Consider the following 18009-nt stretch of genomic DNA (forward strand, 5'->3'; position numbering starts at 1 on the left):
TGTTCTCCATATTTCCTTTCCTTGTGACCAAAAGTCTGGTTCAAACATCAAATGTAAAGTTAGTAGATGGCTCGTCCTTAAAATGTCTGCCACGCAATCAAAAGGACCTGACTTTCTCACTTTAGTACCCCTCCAAAAAAGTGGGTGTGGCTGGGCTTGGTAGCATATGCCTTGAATTCGAGGCCAGCCTGGCTTATAGTCCCAGGACAGCCAGGGTTACACAGAGAAAACCTGTCTAAAAAAAAAATTCCACAAACAACACTGACAACAAAAAGCTGGGTGTGACTACCCAAGCCTAAACAGCTATCACTAGGAGGTAGAGACAAACAGATCCCTGGGGCTCATTGGCTGATCTGATTAGCTAAACCAATGAGCTTCAGTCTCATTGAGAGACCCTATCTCTAAAAGTACAGGTGGCGAGTGACTGAGGAGGGATGTTGACTTTTGGCCTCCATGTGTATGTGCACATAACAAACACGATTTTTTAAAAATATAAATGCTGAAATGCTGCATGCGCATATATGTGTCAGAGAGGCTACAATGTACACACGCTGTGGAGGCCGGAGGTCAACATCCTCAGTTGCTCTCACCTGAGTGTAAGTGTCTTTGGAAGCCAGCAGAGGGCGTCAGATCCCCTGGAGCTATAATTACAGATTTTTGTGAGCTGCCCTGTGGATACTGGGAACTGAACCCAGCTCTTCCTCGCGAGCAGCCAGAGCTTAACCACTAAACCAACTCTCCAAACTCTCCCCTCCCCCCTCATTCCTTCGAGACAGGCTCTTTCAGGGACCCTAGCGCTCACTGAATCAGATAGGCTGGCTGGGCAATGAGCTCCAAAGACTCATTTCCCCAGTACCAAGATTACAGTGACGCAAACTTTTACCTCCCAAGCCTTCTACTCAGCCCTAAATGCTCCCTTTTACCCATGGCTCCTTGCAAGTAAGACAAGCCCAGTTTCCTTTTTGTGGCCAGTCTGCATCTATATAGACATGAACTGGACGTGTGTCAGCTATTCAGTACAGATGCCTCCCCTCCATGCGTTGAGCTGTTTCAGAGAAAAGCAGCCCAGACTACATTTTTTCCAGCCCTTCTTGCAATTACTATGTGACTTCTTTCTACCAATGGGACAGTGGCAAGGATGACGTGGCACCACATTCAGGCCAACGTGGTTAAGAAGTATGCCTGTGTGCTCCCATCTGCCATTTGAATGCCAACACCAGGGTGACCTTGGAAGCCACACATTGAACTTGGCAGAGCCTGAGTCGATCTGAGTTTTACTCCATCCCGACACTGGCCAGGGAATACGTTGGAAGGTCTTCATTTTTCTCTACTTTTTCTACCTTTGTTTGTGTGTGTGTATGTGTATGTGGTGTGTTCACGTGTGTACAGACACAGGCGAGTGGGAAGTGCATGTGTGGGTGTTCGTATAGAGTCCTAAGATTGACGTCATGCATCTTTCTCCGTCATTCTCCACCTTCGGTACTGAGGCAGGGTCCCCCACTGAACCCAGGGCTCATTGGTTTTGCTACTCTAGCTCGCTGGCTTGCTCCAGAGATCCCATCTCCACTTCCATCCCTGGGAGTCTAGGTGGGATGGGCTTGGGGAGGATCCAAACTCCAATCCTCAGGCATGTGACAAGCGCTTTATCCACTGAGTCGCTGGAAAAAAACTTTCTTTTAGTTAGGCACCGAGATGTCGGGGTTGCTCTGTGTCTCTGGCATAATTTTATGAACGCAGAGTTAACACGGTTCCACTGTTCTAGCCACTGGAAGCTGTTCGGAGACATTCATCCTGCAGACTGTGACTGGCTGCCTCAGCCAGTCAGAAGGTCTCTATTCATCTCATAAATGTCTTATGCCCTGCTGATTCCAAAAAGGGTTTGGAGGTGGTTTCCGCTGCAGCCTAAAGACCATTTGATCAATAATTAAAGAGTAGAAATCAAGGAGTAATGAAAGCCTGGGCAGAACGCCAGGGGAGAAGGAAGGAAGAAGCATGAAAATCTGACTACAGCGGCAAGGTGATGGAAAGTTTTCTAAGGACAGGGACTGTGGTATAACCCAGACCGTGGCTCGGAGTTTCCTGGCAGTCAAAGCAAAGAAGGAAACAGGATGTGCTTCAAATTGTATAGGAAGTAGTAAACGTGATTAAGTGCACAGACCCTGGAGACAATGTTATGTTAATTAACTAACTTTTTTTTCCCCTGGTGCTGAAGATTGAATTTAGAGCCAGACAAGTTCCCCATCATTAAGCTATGTTATTTTGAAACCCAACTCTTCTACGTAAGTCACATGACCCTAAGCCATTCCGGAACTTCTCTGTTCTCTGGGGGCATTTGGGAAGATTAAACAAGCCAAGCAAACGGTGTGGGGGCTCTTACAGCAGGCCTGGCACGAGGTAAATGGTGCATGAGAATTCACTACGTGGTTGGTAACATGCATCTGACGCTTGCATGTGAGACTCTGGGTTCCATTTCCAGGACCTCCTCTCCCTCCCTAAAGAAGTTTTGCTTTGATTTGACTGGAAGAATCCAGGCCAGCATTTTGAGAGAAGCTCATGTTTCCCTGAACTAAATTCTTCCTGGCGGATGTCACACAAATACAGTGGTTGGTACTGCCAAGCTGACTGCTGTACCTTGTGTTGAGTGTGTCCCTTAGTGGCTTGTGGCCCAGTTCTGCTTACTGGATAATTCTAGGTACTGGGGGAACCATGAGCTCTAAGTGCACTGACCTATCCATAGGCCAAGCAAATGTAGATTCTTATACATGTGTTGACTTGCTCAGCCTTGCTTTCCCCACCCATACAATGGGTGAATAACAAGAAGGACCTACCTACCTACCTACCTACCTAACTCACACAGTGTCTGTAAGGACACCTGAAAGAGTGTATACTCATAAAGGGCTGAGTGTTACTCGGTGGGAAAGTACTTCCCTAACATGTGTGAAGCCTCAGGCCCAATTTTCCAGTATTCCAGAAAAAAAAGAAAATAATAATAATAATAACAATAATGTAGGGGCTGGAGAGATGTGGTTAAAAGCCCTTGGTGAGTTGGCATGAGAACCTGAGTTCAGAACCCAGCGCTCATATTTTTTTTAAAAAAAATGGCTGGGGTTTTCTGTTTTCAGGCTAGCTCCAGGTTCAGTGAGAGATCTTGTCTAAAAGAAATAAGGCAGAGGAAACTGACAGGGACATTCTGTCAGCCCTCTGTGCAAGCACAGACATGTGCGCGGACGCTCACTCACACACTCGCACACAGGCATACACAACTTACTCACATACAAAAACAAAGGGAAAAAAAGTCAAAGAAAGCAGGGATATATGTGAGACATTTATCGCAGTCATTGGGGTTAGAGGCCACCTTCACAGCACAAGCACCAAAACAGGAACGCGAAAAACAAAATAGAACAGAGGTTCTCTTCTTAGACCTGGCCCAGGAAAATCGTTCTGAATGTTTAAACAAGGGAACAGACGAAGCACCTTCTCCAGAAGGAGGCCCTGGACTGGCCAGCATTGTTTCTTTGCCTCTGGCTAGAATTCTCTTGGCCTAATTCCATGTGGTGTCAGCCTGGGGCTGACCTGGTTTGAAACCCACCCTGGCTTGGAAAGGTACTTCTAGGCCAGAGAGCCGAGTGCCCATCTCCAGAAGCCACAGTCTCTCAGAGTGATAGACAACCTGAGAGTCCCCTTTCCTGGGTCCCCCACCCCAGAACTGTGTTGAGCCCTACACACACTGCCTATTCCAACTCCTAAGACAGTCTGAAAGGTTGATTCTGTCCATAACCACATTTGATTTTTATGTTTTACCTATTGTTATTGTGTGTGTGTATGTTGGGGATGCTGCACATGTGTGGAACTTTGTGAACCTGGTTCTCTCCACTTTTCTGTTTTGTTTTGTTTTGTTTTGTTTTTTTGAGACAGAGTTTCTCTGTGTGACAGCCCTAGCTGTCCTGGAACTCTCTCTGTAAACCAGGCTGGCCTTGAACTCACAGAGGTCCACCTGCCTCTGCTTCCCAAGTACTGGGATTAAAGGTATGTGCCACCACCGCCAGGTCAGTTCTCCCCACTTTCGTGTGGGTTCTGAGGATCCAACCCAGGTCCCTAGCTACCCGCTGAGCAATCCCCATTGTCCCATAACCACATTTCACAGATGTAGGAGCTGAGGTTTAGATTGCCAAAGTGACTTGGCTGTGGTAACACAGCCAATAATTAGCAGAATTGGCACCTGAAAGAGAGGCATACCACAGGTGTGTGTCCAAGCAGCCCACCCTGCCTCTCCCTCGTACCCACCACCCCCATGATTTGGCTTTTCTCTTAGCCAGTCCCTCTCCCTAGATGTCCACTGATATCAAGGACCTCCTAGATTGTATCAGGTGAAGAAACGACCTCCTCGGCCCAGGGAAGCCCCCTACCCTGTGAGGACAGTCACCTGACCAAGACAAACAATTTCACTAAGGTGCTGAGGGGGCCCATGGGAAGGTCTTGGTGACTGTATGGAAAATTAACCCCAGCTGTCATCACGCCCGTCCAGCCTGCGCTCTTATTTGCTCAGCCTCTTAGTCGGCCTCTCTGTCTCCAGACTCCTCCACCTCCCTTCTTGTGTCTACACACCGCTCTCAGCTCCGATCTTACTGCGCCATCCTCTCGCTGAATAATCTCCCTGTTCCTCCCAGGATAAAGTTCAGGGCAGATAGCTGCTCGAGTCCCCAGTCCCCGAGGTCCAACCTACTTCTCATCCAAGCCTCCCCTTCTTCTAGGCCTCCCTCAGTTCTGTTCCCCTCCCCCGCTCCGGCTCCCCAACCCATTCGAAGTTTCTGGCCTTCCAGCCTTTGCACTTACAGTTCCCTGTGTGATGTGAGATGGCAGAAGTCTGACCGAACCGCAGGGCCTAAGCTGAGCTATGGAGCTGTCAGACCCGTTGATGGCCCCTAGAGTGATGGCAGCGACTTCTGCCATCTGGTAGACTGTCACCAGTGGTGACCACCACCCACCTAAGAAAAGCACCAACAACCGGCCTCCAGCTCTGCGCACAGCCCGGGAAATAGGGAAATGAGGACTTCATCTTGCACCAGGACAGACCTCTGAGTCAGATGCCGAGAAGATTCCCAGCGGCAAAGATTTCCTACCGCGTCTGTTGGACTCTATCTCCCAGCTTTCACCATCGTCTTCTGCTACCTCCGTGGTCAGGCTGAATGCACCTCTGTGTCTGCAATGTGTACTGGGACCTAGTGTTGTTCCAGAGCGGCAGAGGCTTGCACCTGCTTGTTGGAGAAAACTTGTGCCCGCGGAAGGGGGTTGCCCACCCTTCTTTCTGCGCTTTTCCCTGATGCCTCTGCGCCACCTGGTGGACAGATATGGACTGGACCAGGATTTCAGAGGAGGCCAATGCCGTTCTCAAACTCCATGAGGGCAAGATGTTCCCTATGGGATCCTAGCCTACGATGGGGTCTCAGATCTGTGACAGCCCCTCTCGGGATTAGGTTCCTCTTTCAGAAAAAAGGACAAGAAAGGAATGGGTTCTTCCAGCTCCGACACAGCCAAGTCTCAGATCTAAAGTTACTCTGTCTAGAACTCGGTGGTTAAGAGCCCTGGCTGCTTCTTAAGAGGACCAGGGTTTGATTCCCAGAGCCTACATGGCAGCTCACCACCATTGGTGTCTCCAGTCCCAGGGAATTTGACTCTTCTTCTGGCCTCCTTGGTCACTATATATACAGGCAAAACACCCATCTACATTAAAAAAAAAAAACTTTAAAAACAAATTAAAATCAAAGCCCAATGTGGTAGCACATATCTTTAATTCAGCACTCAGGAGGCAAAGACAGGCAGATATCCATGAGTTTGAGGCCAGTTTTATCTACACAGCAAGTTCCAAGCCAGCTAGGACTGCACAGTGAGACCCCGTCTTAAGACAACAAGGACAAGCAAACTAACAAAAATATCAAAGCGTTTGATCCCAACCTGCCCTTAAAGCTAGGCTTGTCCCCTTGCCCAGCTCCTTCTCGGCTCTAAGCCTGTCTGGTTAAGCACATGATTGGCACAGTATGGTGACAGAACGTGATGACTGTTGCTGGGGAGAAATGATACAGCCAGGCTATGGTGGTGCACGCCTTTAATCCCAGGACTCAAGGAGGCAGAGGCAGGCCTGAGGGCAGCCTGGTCTACAGGGCTAACTCAAGGACTCAAGAACAGTCAGGGCTATACAGAGAAACTCTGTCTCGAGAAGACAGAAAGAAAGGAAGGAAGGAAGGAAGGAAGGAAGGAAGGAAGGAAGGAAGGAAATAATATAAGTTCTTTGAAGACTACTAATGAAAACCACAGTCTGCTTGGCTAGAGCTGGGTTAGGGGCATAGTTGGGGTGAACACCCGGTCCCTGAATCTGTTCAAGGGTCCTTGGTGGGCACACTAAGGTGTCAAGTAAATGAACTGTCCAAGTGTGGTTCAAGGAAGCAGGTGCTTGCCTTTAATCCTAGCACTCGGGAGGCAGAGGTAGAAGGATCCCTGTGAGTTTGAGGTCAGCCTGGTCTACAGAGTGAGTTCCAGGAGAGGCAGGACTATATAGCAGAGGGATCCCGTCTCAAAAAGCAAAATGAAAATTAGAATGTATCAAGGAGTGGGATAAAACTGGGAGCTAGTGATGCTGTGAATGTAAGCCCCAGTCTATCTATCTGCAAAATGGGGGTGACAATGGTGTCCTCTTCACCAAGTTACTGGGGGTCACTGAGGTAAAGCAACCCATGGGCATGAGCTGCTGCTGCTGTGACATGGGTGACCTGACTGAGGGTGTCCTACATGATCTTAAAATCCTCTTTCTCTAGGTCCGGGATCCCTGCTTCTGCCTTAGAAAGCAAAATATGGGATTAACAGAGCAATTCTGCCACGGTGACACGGGACAAAAGATTTTGTTTCTTGGGACTTTAGCTCTTAATCTGCAGTTTAACAACAGGCCTGGCCTCACTGGGCTAAGTGGTTAACGTTCACAAGGCCCTTAAAGCATACCTGGGCACACAGTCAGAGCTCAATAAATGCTAGCTATTGTCATTAACCACTTGCTGTCTGGCTGTCTGCCAGGTGCTAAGAGGACAAAGTTGGCTAAGTGTCCCTGCAGGCTCAGAGTCTGATGGGGATCACAGGGTGAGGGATGTGGGGTGGAAGGGGCCTGACCCTGAAAACAGAGGGGCTGAGGTCACCTGTACCCACGGAGCTCACATATTTGCACAACCTCCAGGATTCATACCCTGGAGGCCAGAAGGCTGTGGCCAATTAGACTGTGGGGAAGGGATGGCTGAGAATGGAGCCCAACGGGAAGCGATTGCCTAGCATGCATGAAGCCCTGGGTTATGCTTCCAGCTCTGGGGAAAAAAATGAATAACTAATAAACAAACAAACTGGCCTGGGAGGCCGGGATGTAAAGTTGTGTCCTTGCAGTTCCAGGTACTCAGAAGCCTGAGGCAGGAGGATCATCTGAATCCAGGAGTTCAAAGCCAGCCGGCCTTGGTGGCATACAGGGATCAGGCCTTTTTAAAAGGAGAAAAAAAGGTAAATAAAGATGTATTTTTAAATTTTTCTTTTAGTTTATGTAGTGGTTGGTGTTTTGTGTGCGTATCTGTCTGTGTGAGGGTGTTAGATCTTGGAGCTACAGACAGTTGTAAACTGCCGTGTGGATGCTGGGAACTGAACCTGGGTCCTCAGGAAGAATGGCCAGTGCTCTTAACTGCTGAGGCAATTCTCCAACCTATTTGGTTTGTTTGTTTGGTTTGGTTTGGTTTGGTATTGGTTTTGGTTTTAGACAGGGTTTCTCTGTGTAGCCCTGGCTGTCCTGGAATTCACTCTGTAGACCAGATTGGTCTCGAACACACAAGAGATCTGTCTATCTCTACCTCTGCCTCTTGAGTGCTGGAATTAAAGGCTTATGCTACTATTGCCCAGTCAAAAGATGTATTTTGTTTTGTTTTGTTTTTGTCTTTTGTTTTTTGTTTTTTAAGATCGGTTTCTCTGTAGCTTTGGAACCTATTCTGGAACTAACTCTTGTAGACCAAGCTGGCCCTGAACTCACAGAGATCCACCTGACTCTGCCTCCCAAGTGCTAGGATTAAAAGCATGTACCTCCACCGCCCAGCTAAAAATATATCTTTTATTTTTATTTATTTATTTATTTAGGTTTTTTGAGACACAGTTTCTCCACGTAACAGCCCTAACTGTCCTGAAACTAGCTCTTGTAAACCAGGCTGGTCTCAATCTCACAGAGATCTGCCTGTCTCTACCTCCCAAGTGCTGGAATTAAAGGTATGTGCCACCACTGCCTGAAAGGTGTATTTTTAAAAATAAAATAAATTGGAAAAAAATAAATAAAGCCAGGAATGGGGATACACACCTGTGGTTCCTGCACTTGGGAAGTGGAGGCCAAAGTTCAAGGCTAGCCTGAGCTATATGAGGCCCTGTCTCAAAACCAAAAATAAACCTAATAAATACTTTTAAATAACAAATGAAGGTTATTGTGAGGAAGGATTGGGGGAAGCAGGTATATTTATTTGCTGTATATGTTTTTTTGTTTTGATTTGTATTTTAGTTTTGTGAGATAGGGTCTAACTATATCCTCTTGGATAGCCTAGACTCAAAAGGTCCTCTTAATTTCTGCCATTCCATGCCCACAGGAAGAGTGTTGCTTTTAAAAAATAAACATGGGTTTCTCTGAGCAAGGTACAGGACTGGCGCCGTAAACCTCCGCCAGGGCTCAGCAGTGTCTCTTGCTGGTTGAGGCCCTGCCCTCCCCCAGAGTCTTCTCTGTCACAGTGGGTGTGTGTCTGTGACTAAGTGTGGAAGAATGAAAAGCACGTCCAGGATGGGAGGTGGGAGGAAAGAGGATTGGGAGGAGAAAGGTCCTCGGCACTGGCTGTCTCTGTAGTCATAAGAAACCGGTTGGTTGGTTGATTGGATTTTTGTTTGTATTAATGGACATTGCACCCAGGGCCTTATGCACGCTAAGTAAGCACCTACCCACCGAACCATATCCTGGCAGTTGAGTTCTCCTAATTAATTAATTAGTTAATTATAGATAGGCTCTCATGTACCCCAGGCTGGCCTCGAACTCACTATGTAGCCCAGGATGACTTTAAACTTTTGGTTTTCCTGCCTCTGCTTCGCTAGTGCTAAGGTGACTGGTGGGCTGCTCTGCTTGATGTATATCGTGTTTGGGATCGAACCCACGGTTTCTGGCACAGAAAGCAATCGCTCCCTTGCCCGAGCTGTTAGCCCCATCTCACGTTAGCTTTAACTTCATCTTCTGTAGCAGAGTCTCATTGCATAGTTCAGGCTGGCCTCGAAATCCTTCTGCTTCAACCTCCCAAACTGCACTTCCAAGTCCACAAGTGTTTTGCTTTATTTTATTTTTGATTTTTTTTGAGACAGATTTTTTTTTTCTGTGTATCTCTGGCTGGCCTGGAACTCTCTTGGTAGATCAAGATGGCTTTAAATTCACAGAGATCCTCTTGCCTCTGCCCCCCAAGTGTTGGGGCTAAAGGGGTGCACCATCACATCTGGCTTGGTTTATGTTATCTTAACTAATTAATTTTTAAAAAAATATTTATTCATTATGTATACAATATTCTGTCTGTGTGTATGCCTGAAAGCCAGAAGAGGGTACCAGACCTCATTACAGATGGTTGTGAGCTACCATGTGGTTGCTGGGAATTGAACTCAGGACCTTTGGAAGAGCAGGCAATGCTCTTAACCTCTGAGCCATCTCTCCAGTCCCAACTAATTAATTTTTGAGACAAGGTGTCAACACATATCCCTGACTAGGTCTCGCATTGGTATGTAATATCGGTTAGCTACTCAGACTATGGATTCTCCTACCTTAGCCTCTCAAAGTCACAGGCCTGCGCTAGACAAGTTTATTTTCCGTGTGTCCTTCACATGGCCTAACGAGTGCAGCTGTGGGCGGAGCGTGGGCAGTCTTCAGATGATAACAAGGGCTAGCTAGCCTGGGATAGAGGAGACCTTGTGTAAAAAACTAAAGGTTGGGAGATGGCTCAGCGATTAAGAGCACTGGCTGTTCTTCTAGAGGACCCATGTTCAATTCCCAGTGCCCACATGACAGCTCACAACTGTCTGTAACTGCCCCAGGGGGTCTGACACCCACACACGGGCAAAAATACCACACACACCAGGCACACACACACATACCATGCACCTACACACAAAAATACCAATATACATAAGATAAAAAATATTATATATAAAAAAAGCCCAGCACACCTCTCCTGGGATAGCTGACCCTTTAACTTTCACAGTGCAGTAATTGCTGGGGGGGGGGGTTGTCTAGAGAATGAGGGTGAGAGGGGGGAAGGGCAGGGGGGGCTTGTACTAAGACAAGCTAAGTCACCAGATCTAACTTGACCCCTTGGAGACTCCTTGGTAAATCTGGCATGCTTCCTAGCCATTTCTTCTCAGCATGGCCTCCCATCTGACCCGGTTCCACCTACCACCGATCCTCACACTGGGTGAGGTTCCTAATCGGGGAGCAGTTGCCATCTCTCAATAATTTAAAGACGAGACATTGAGCAGAAGGCATGTGGGAACAGGATTCCATGTATCCATCAGCTGCTCACTCATTCAAACACGCATGTTTTTGAACGCAGGCCTATGGCATGCTGGTGATCAAAGGGGGAACACGGCAAATAAGACCATCACCTTCCAACTGACACTTCAGAGGAGGGACAGGCAACGAACAAGGACTACTTGCTTAAGTGTAGTCATTGGAAACAAGCGTAATAAAAACATAATACCAGGAGTTGGGCGTGGCAGCCTAGGTTTGTAATCCCAGCACTGGGAAGACTGAGGCAGGAGGGTCTCAAGTTCAAGTCCCGTCTGAGCTATGTAGGAAGGAGAGCCTCTTTCAAAAGTCTAATAACGGGACCAGAGGAATTGTCTCCGAGTTTAAGAATACTTGCTGCTCTTCCAAACCCTGGGTTCAGTTCCCAGCATCCTCACGATGGCTCCCAACTGTCTGTGCTCTCAGTTCTGGGGCTCAGCTGCCTCTTCTGAGCTCCATAGGCGCTGTGCACACACGGTGCCCATACATACACACAGGCAAACACTCATACACATAGAGCAAAGTAAAACTTAAAAAAAAAGTCAATAACAGAAGTTGGTAAGAAAAAAGGTAGCCTGGTAAAGGCAGAAGCCTTGGGGACCTGAGTTCAATTCCTGAAGCCCACATAAAGGTGAAGAAACAAAGCCAACTCTAGGAAAATGTCCACTGACTTTTCATATGTACACTATAGCACACACACATTATACACATACACACACGCACACACCCACCATGCACACACACAACTACCATGCACATAACACACGTGCACACACACAAGCACACACACACCATACACATACATACAATAATAATAACAATTTTTAGAGCTGATAATAGCAATGCCCAAAGAAGGGGCAGAGACGGGTTGGGCAGAATCTGCAGACTCTGGGTCTTGAGCTGCCTGCTCCTGTTGGTAAATAATGGAGATTGTTTACATGCCATCCAGGCTGTGTTCATGCCTCAGTGGCAGAGACAGAGTGACTCAGAGAGCTGGAAATATTCACTCTCTGCTCCCTTTACAAAGCTTAGCCGCACAGCAAGGAAACACCACGTCACTCCCACTAGAATGGCGCCAATAAAAAAAAGACAGACAATAACAGGAGCCACAGCATGTGGACAGACTGGAATGCTTACGTACTGCCACTGGGAAGGAAAACCGGTGTGGCCACTCTGGAAAACAGTGTGGCCATTCTGCAGGAGGCCAAACACAGCTGTCCTCTGGCCGGTCGAGTCAACTCCCAAGGCTCGAAACCTATGTCCACACCAAAACTTGGACTTGGATATTCCCAACCTCGTTTGCAATAGTTGAAAGTGGAAGTAATTCAAATGCCCCTCGACTGATGAATAGAATGTGATGTAGCCGCACGGTCTGGCAGTAATAAGAAATATACCAAGCTGGGCGGTGGTGGCTCACGCCTTTAATCCCAGCACTCAGGAGGCAGAGATAGGCAGTTCTCTGAGTGTGAGGCCAGTAAGAGGGATTGGGGACATGGCTCAAGGGGTAAAACGGACTTACCGTACAAGCGTAAAAACCCCAGTTTAATTCCTGTTTCAGGGGATCGGATGCCTTATACAGACACACCTGCAGGCAAGACACCAATTGTACATAAAATAAAAATAAATGATAAAAAAATCCAAGTTCAAATCCTCAACACCCGCACAAAACCCAGACACGGCCATACATGATTTTAATCCGAGCACTGTGGGGCTGAGACAGGCCGGTTACTGGGCAGTCAGCCTAGCCAAAGTAGTGATGTTCAGTAAGAGATCCCGTGTTAGGGAATAAGATGGAGAGGATCAGAGGAAGACAGCTGATGTCCTTCTGCGGCCTCTGCATTTGTAGGCATGCGCATAGGCACTTGTGCACACATTCATACACACGCACACACCACAAACACTAAAGGGAAGAGGGAAGGAAGCTTTTCGAGACAAGGTTTCTGTAGCTTTGGAGCCTGTCCTGAAACTAGCTCTTGTAGACCAGGTTGGCCTCGAACTCACAGAGATCCACCTGCCTCTGCCTCTTGAGAGCTGGAATTAGAGGCATGCAGCACTGCTGCCCAGCTTATGAAGATGTCTCTTAGTGAAGCCTTCTTCTAACCACAGGCACATTTCTTTCTTGCCCGTGCAAGGTGAGTAGGAAGAGAAAATGAGGAAAGGGACACAGACCACATGAGGGTACTTTAGAGGGGCTGTCATTATTATTATTATTATTATTATTATTATTATTATTATTTTATGCTGCCTGTGCTTAAGTAGATCAATTCCTGGCTTTCCAAAATGATAAGCCCTTTTTGTGTCAAGGGCTGTGTTAACTTATGACACAGTTAGTTTTGTCTCCATTTTACATGTGAGGAAAGAGAAATGAAGAAGGATTTAGAACAGACAGCTGGGAACTGACAGCACTTGGATTTGAACTGAAGCCTCGGGGTCTCAGATTCATTTTTATTGTTGTTTGGCGTTTGTTTTTGTTTAGTGCTGGGATCCAAACCCAAGAAGAATTCGAACATGCAAGTACTCTATCACAGAGCTGCGCTCCAAGACCCCAGGCCCAGGTCTTGAGGGTGTTTTTGCTTTTTCCTAACATTTTTGAAGTTTACTTTTTGTGAACATATAAGTGTGTGCATGTGTGCTCGCCTGTGTGCTCGCCTGTGTGCTCGCCTGTGTGCTTGCGCAGAAGTCAGAGGACAGCTTGCGGGAGACGGGTCTCTCTACCATGTGGCCCTGGGAATCACACTCAGGTCACCAGGTAAGTTATCTTTATCCACTGAGTCATCTTGCCCTGGGCCCAGTTTCTCCATTTCTAATTGTCACGTTATCCTAGCATCCAGAGTCACAAGGCTCACGGTCCTAACAAATGCTAAGAAGTTGGGCACAGGGCCCGGCGTGAGGTGGGTGCTCAGTGGATGTGCAAATTGAGGTAAGTAGAAAGTCTAGGCATCTGGGCAGAAGGGGGAAAGACATGCAAAGATTTTACATTTCCTGGAAGGCTGGCGGGGGGGTGGCTCAGAGTGTCTGTTTGGCCCTCCAAGTTTGACAACCCAAGTTCCATCCCTGGAACCCGTGTAAAAAGCCAGACGCAGTCATGCCTGACTGTAATCCTCACACACTGCAATGAGACAGGAGGTGGAGATGGAAGGCTATCCCAGGAGCTCATGAGCGCGGAATATGCAAGGCAGAGGTGGAAACAAGGGACACCCGGCCTCAAACAAGGCTTAAGGCAAGGACCTGAGTGCACTGTGGCTGCCACACCCTTACACACACATGTACAAAGCAATCATGTAAAGACGTCACTACTCACTATGTCTCATGCTTTTTATTTGATAAGACTCAACATCTTAGGAACTCTGATGACAATGAGCTGTAAAAAAATAATTCAGAAAAAAAAATCAGACTGGGCAGAACGGGGTGACCCATTAAGGTTGGTGGATCCAGTACTTGTCAGTCTTTTTGAGTAGCATGGTGATGGGCTTTAACTTCCAAACAGTATATCTATCTCTAGATAGAAGGAAGGATGAAGGATGCAGGGTGGTTGGTCTGCTCCCAAGTATCCCTCTCCCTGATGCCACCTTCTCAGTTTCTTTCCTTGTCACTCCGTGTCACTGGTACCACCTACTTTATGGACAACCAGGACCCAGTGGAAGTAATTTGGTGTTATTTTCTAATTAAGGAGCTATAGGAGATGGTGACTCCACCATTCTGACTCCAAATTCTCTCTAATTTAAGTCATTAATCTCACCCACTCTCCACAGCCCCATATAAAAATCCCAGGTAGATCAGAAGGCCTTCCTGCTGAGCCTGCTAGAGAATAAGACAGTTCCTCACCTCAGTCCTGTAGCTTATATTTCTTCCAATCCAGAGAACCATGAGAATGTTATGTTAAGGGACATCTTCAGTTCTGTCCCCTTTCACACAATGGCCTAGCTTTAGGTGACTCAGGAGTCTAGAAGATGCTGGCAGTTGAATACAGAACAAGTCTATTGATTAATCCAAGAACCCAAGACAGCACACATCAACCCAAGTCTCTGACAAACAACAATAATTTAAAAAGGCAACCTTAGTCGGGTTACAAGACAGAACAGATAAACAAGCGTCACCCCCAAATCCGACTAGGGGGCCTTCCGGAAATGGACAACTCGTTGAAATGCTTGTCGAAAGTCTTCATTGAACACAGTGTAGATGACGGGGTTGATGAGGGAGTTTAAATAACCTAGCCAAGTGAAGAAGTCAAAGAGGGCCGGGTGGATCCAGCAGGAGTCCCTGCAGATGGGGAGGACCAGGGACACCACGAAGAAAGGCAACCAGCAGATGATAAAGGCCCCCAGAATGATGCCCAAGGTCTTAGTGGCTTTCCTCTCCCGAGCCGCGGAGATCCTCTTGCGTTCCAGGATGCTATCTGCAAGCTTGATTTTCACCTGGTTGAAAAAGAGAGGGGAGCCGGCAGTATGTGAGTGGCTCTCGTGGAGGCTGGGGTTGAGCGAACAGAGTGAAGAACCCGCAGAGCCCGTGATGAGCTGGGCCGTGGTGAAGCGCTTCCCATAGAGGGAGGGTGGGTTCAGGATACGGCTCCGGGCGGCCACGTATATGCGGCCATACAGGATGATGAGCAGGACGGATGGGATGTAGAAGGCCCCACAGGTGGAGTAGATGGTGTATGAGATCTGGGACGTGTTCACCAGGCAGTCGGACATCTCCTGAGCTGTGGCCTGCCGCCAGAACAGCGGGGGGATGGAGATGCAGATGGAGATGACCCAGACTGCCGTGATCATGGCTGCTGCGTGGCCTGCTGTCCGGCGTTTGCTGTACTCCAGGGCGTCCGTGATGGCCCAGTACCTGTCCAGAGCAATGACACAGAGATGCAGGATGGAGGCCGTGCAGCATGTGATGTCAGAAGACACCCAGATGTCACACAGAATTTGGCCGAAGTTCCAGGTGCGGGTGGTGGTGTAGGCTATGCTGATGGGCATGACCAAGATAGAAACCAAGAGGTCGGTGGTGGCCAAGGAGCCAATGAGATAATTGGCCGGGGTGTGGAGCTTCTTGGTGAGTAAGATGGTGGTAAGAACAAAGGCATTGGAGAGGACAGTGGCCAGCGTGATGACAGAAAGGACCACCACAAGGGAGATTTGGAGCGCCTGTAGGACCTGTGGGTCCCAAGCCCCTGTAGCATTCAGCGATCTGTTGAAGGCCTCCTGGGGAAGGCCTTCTATGGTCTGGTTTGCCAGAGACATGCTCAGTGTTCCTCTCTTCCCACAGACTCGTATACACACGTCTGCGTCCTTCACCGTCGTCCCTCCCAAAGGGCAAGGTCATCCTTCGGCTGCACAGTTGTGAAGGCCATACATCAGAACAGAGCACAGCAAGAAGGCTTCAAGACATGGACAGGAAAGACCACCAGGACCACTGCTAGCTGCTTCTCGAGGCAGACGAACCCCAAGGCATCTTAGGGTTCTGGGATTTTTCTCAGCAGATGCTCCAGCCCAGGGAACACAAGACAGACTTGTTGGACAATTACCAGGGTCTCACAGGAGGCTGGGCAGAGTGCTGGGGTTCTTGCCTTTGGCATTCTAGCTCTGTTCAAAGCATAAGACCTCGACATACTTAACAAAACGTCAACATTTCCTCATTCATACTTAGAGAAGATTCTGGATCTTAGGTCACTTTCAGAGAGCTTTACAAACTGAAGACAAGGCGTAGCGACTGATTCAGAGGTGTGCCCTCCACAGCTCCGTTTTCCCAGGATCCTCCCGACAGCATCATGAGCACTCAGCGCTGGTGCTATCCTGCTGACGGCTTTGAGTCCGATCAGACAAAACATTCCCGTTACCAAGACTCAAAGAATGCATGAGCTAGGAGAAGGCAAAACAAATGGGTCACTGCTGGCTCACAGAGATGGAGACATGTTCAGACACTCTAAGGTTTGAGAGAGAAAAAGGAAAAAAAAAAAAAGGAGAATTAGATTCTCAAAAGAGAATTCTGAAAGCGGAGTTAGTAAGATGAAAGGGGAATGGACGACTTTACGCTGCCCCCGGTGCTGTGGACTTGACTTTCTCAAGATGGAGAACACGGCAGCGGTGTGCCCCACCCACACAATTCCCAGGGGGGACAGAGTGTCCTAGCTGTTGGAAGTATCACAGTTTTGTTCCAAGACCATGAAGTCAGCGCTATAAAGTGAATCAGAAAGCGTCACTCTATTTATGCAGCAATGGAAGCTAAACAAAACCCAGCTGGGCCTGGGGGAAAGAAGGCTTCCAGGGAGAACACCGTATTGTCACCACACATTGCCTGAGCGCGGAGGGTAACATACTTCCACTCATCTGACTTTCCAGACTTCCTAGAGTCAGCACAAATGGTTTTGTGGGGGAGGGAGGAAGGGGACAGTGGTACTTCTTTTGAGACGTGGTCTCATGTAGCCCAAGGAGGCTTTAAATTCACTCTGTTGCCTAGGTTCCCACGATCATGCCTGGTTCCGGAATGATTCTTTTTTTCAAGACAGGGTTTCTCTGTAGCTTTGGAAGCTGTCCTGGAACTAGCTCTTGTAGACCAGGCTGGCCTCGAACTCACAGAGAGCCGCCTGCCTCTGTGCTAGAATTAAAGGTGTGCACCACCACTGCCCGGCATTCCTGAATAATTCTTAGAACAAAGGAAAATCTATGACTGGCCATGTATAGTGGCATATGCCTTTAATCCCAGCACTCAAGAGGTAGAGACAGGTGGATTTTTGTGAGTTAGAGGCCAGCCTGATAGCAGCAAGTTCCAAGTCAACAAGGGCTACATAGCCACAACCTGTCTCAGAGACAAAACAAAACAATAACATCAACAAAAAACATACAACAAGGGGGCTGGAGAGATGGCTCAATGATTAAGAGCACTGGCTGCTCTTCCAGAGGACTCAGGTTCAATTCCCAGTACCCACATGGCAGCTCACAACTGCCTGTAGCTTTAGCTCCCTGGGAGCTGACACCCTAACACCAATGCATATAAAACAAAGTTAAAGTAAATTATTTTTAAAAACTACAACAAACTACTTCATGTTAAGTAAAGAAGTTAATTGCTGGTTGTAGTGATATTTCATTTGTGTTTTAATAAATAAAGTTTGCCTGAATGTCAGAAAAGCAAAAAACCAGCTACTGACTCTTACCTCTACCTCAATCTGAAACGATGACCCTCCCTCCAGGAATCCTCAGAATGAGACTATGCATGAGAGCTGTCTCCTCTCATTTTATATTTCTCTCTAGGGCTGGGATTAAAGGTGTGCACAACCACCGCCCAGTTTCTGTGGCAAACTAGTATGGTTACTGGGATTAAAGGTGTGTGACACCACTGCCTAGTCTGTAAGGCTGACCAGTGGGGCTGTTTTACTCTCTGATCTTCAGGTAAGCTTTATTTATTTAAATGAAATATCACTACAGTGGGTATCTGGG

At 47.7% G+C, this 18009-nt stretch overlaps 1 protein-coding gene across 1 annotated transcript; it reads right to left on the reverse strand.

The window, feature by feature from the left end:
* Window positions 1-13882: 13882 nt before the first annotated feature.
* Htr1d (5-hydroxytryptamine receptor 1D) lies at window positions 13883-15852 on the reverse strand. The gene has a single exon (XM_048443122.2). The coding sequence runs from the start codon at window positions 15814-15816 to the stop codon at window positions 14695-14697; it is 1122 nt and encodes a 373-aa protein (XP_048299079.1). The 5' UTR covers window positions 15817-15852; the 3' UTR covers window positions 13883-14694.
* Between the last annotated feature and the right edge of the window lie 2157 nt (window positions 15853-18009).

The sequence above is a fragment of the Myodes glareolus genome, chromosome 6, assembly GCF_982192425.1.
Source record: "Myodes glareolus chromosome 6, mMyoGla1.1, whole genome shotgun sequence".
NCBI classification, from domain to species: domain Eukaryota; kingdom Metazoa; phylum Chordata; class Mammalia; order Rodentia; family Cricetidae; genus Myodes; species Myodes glareolus.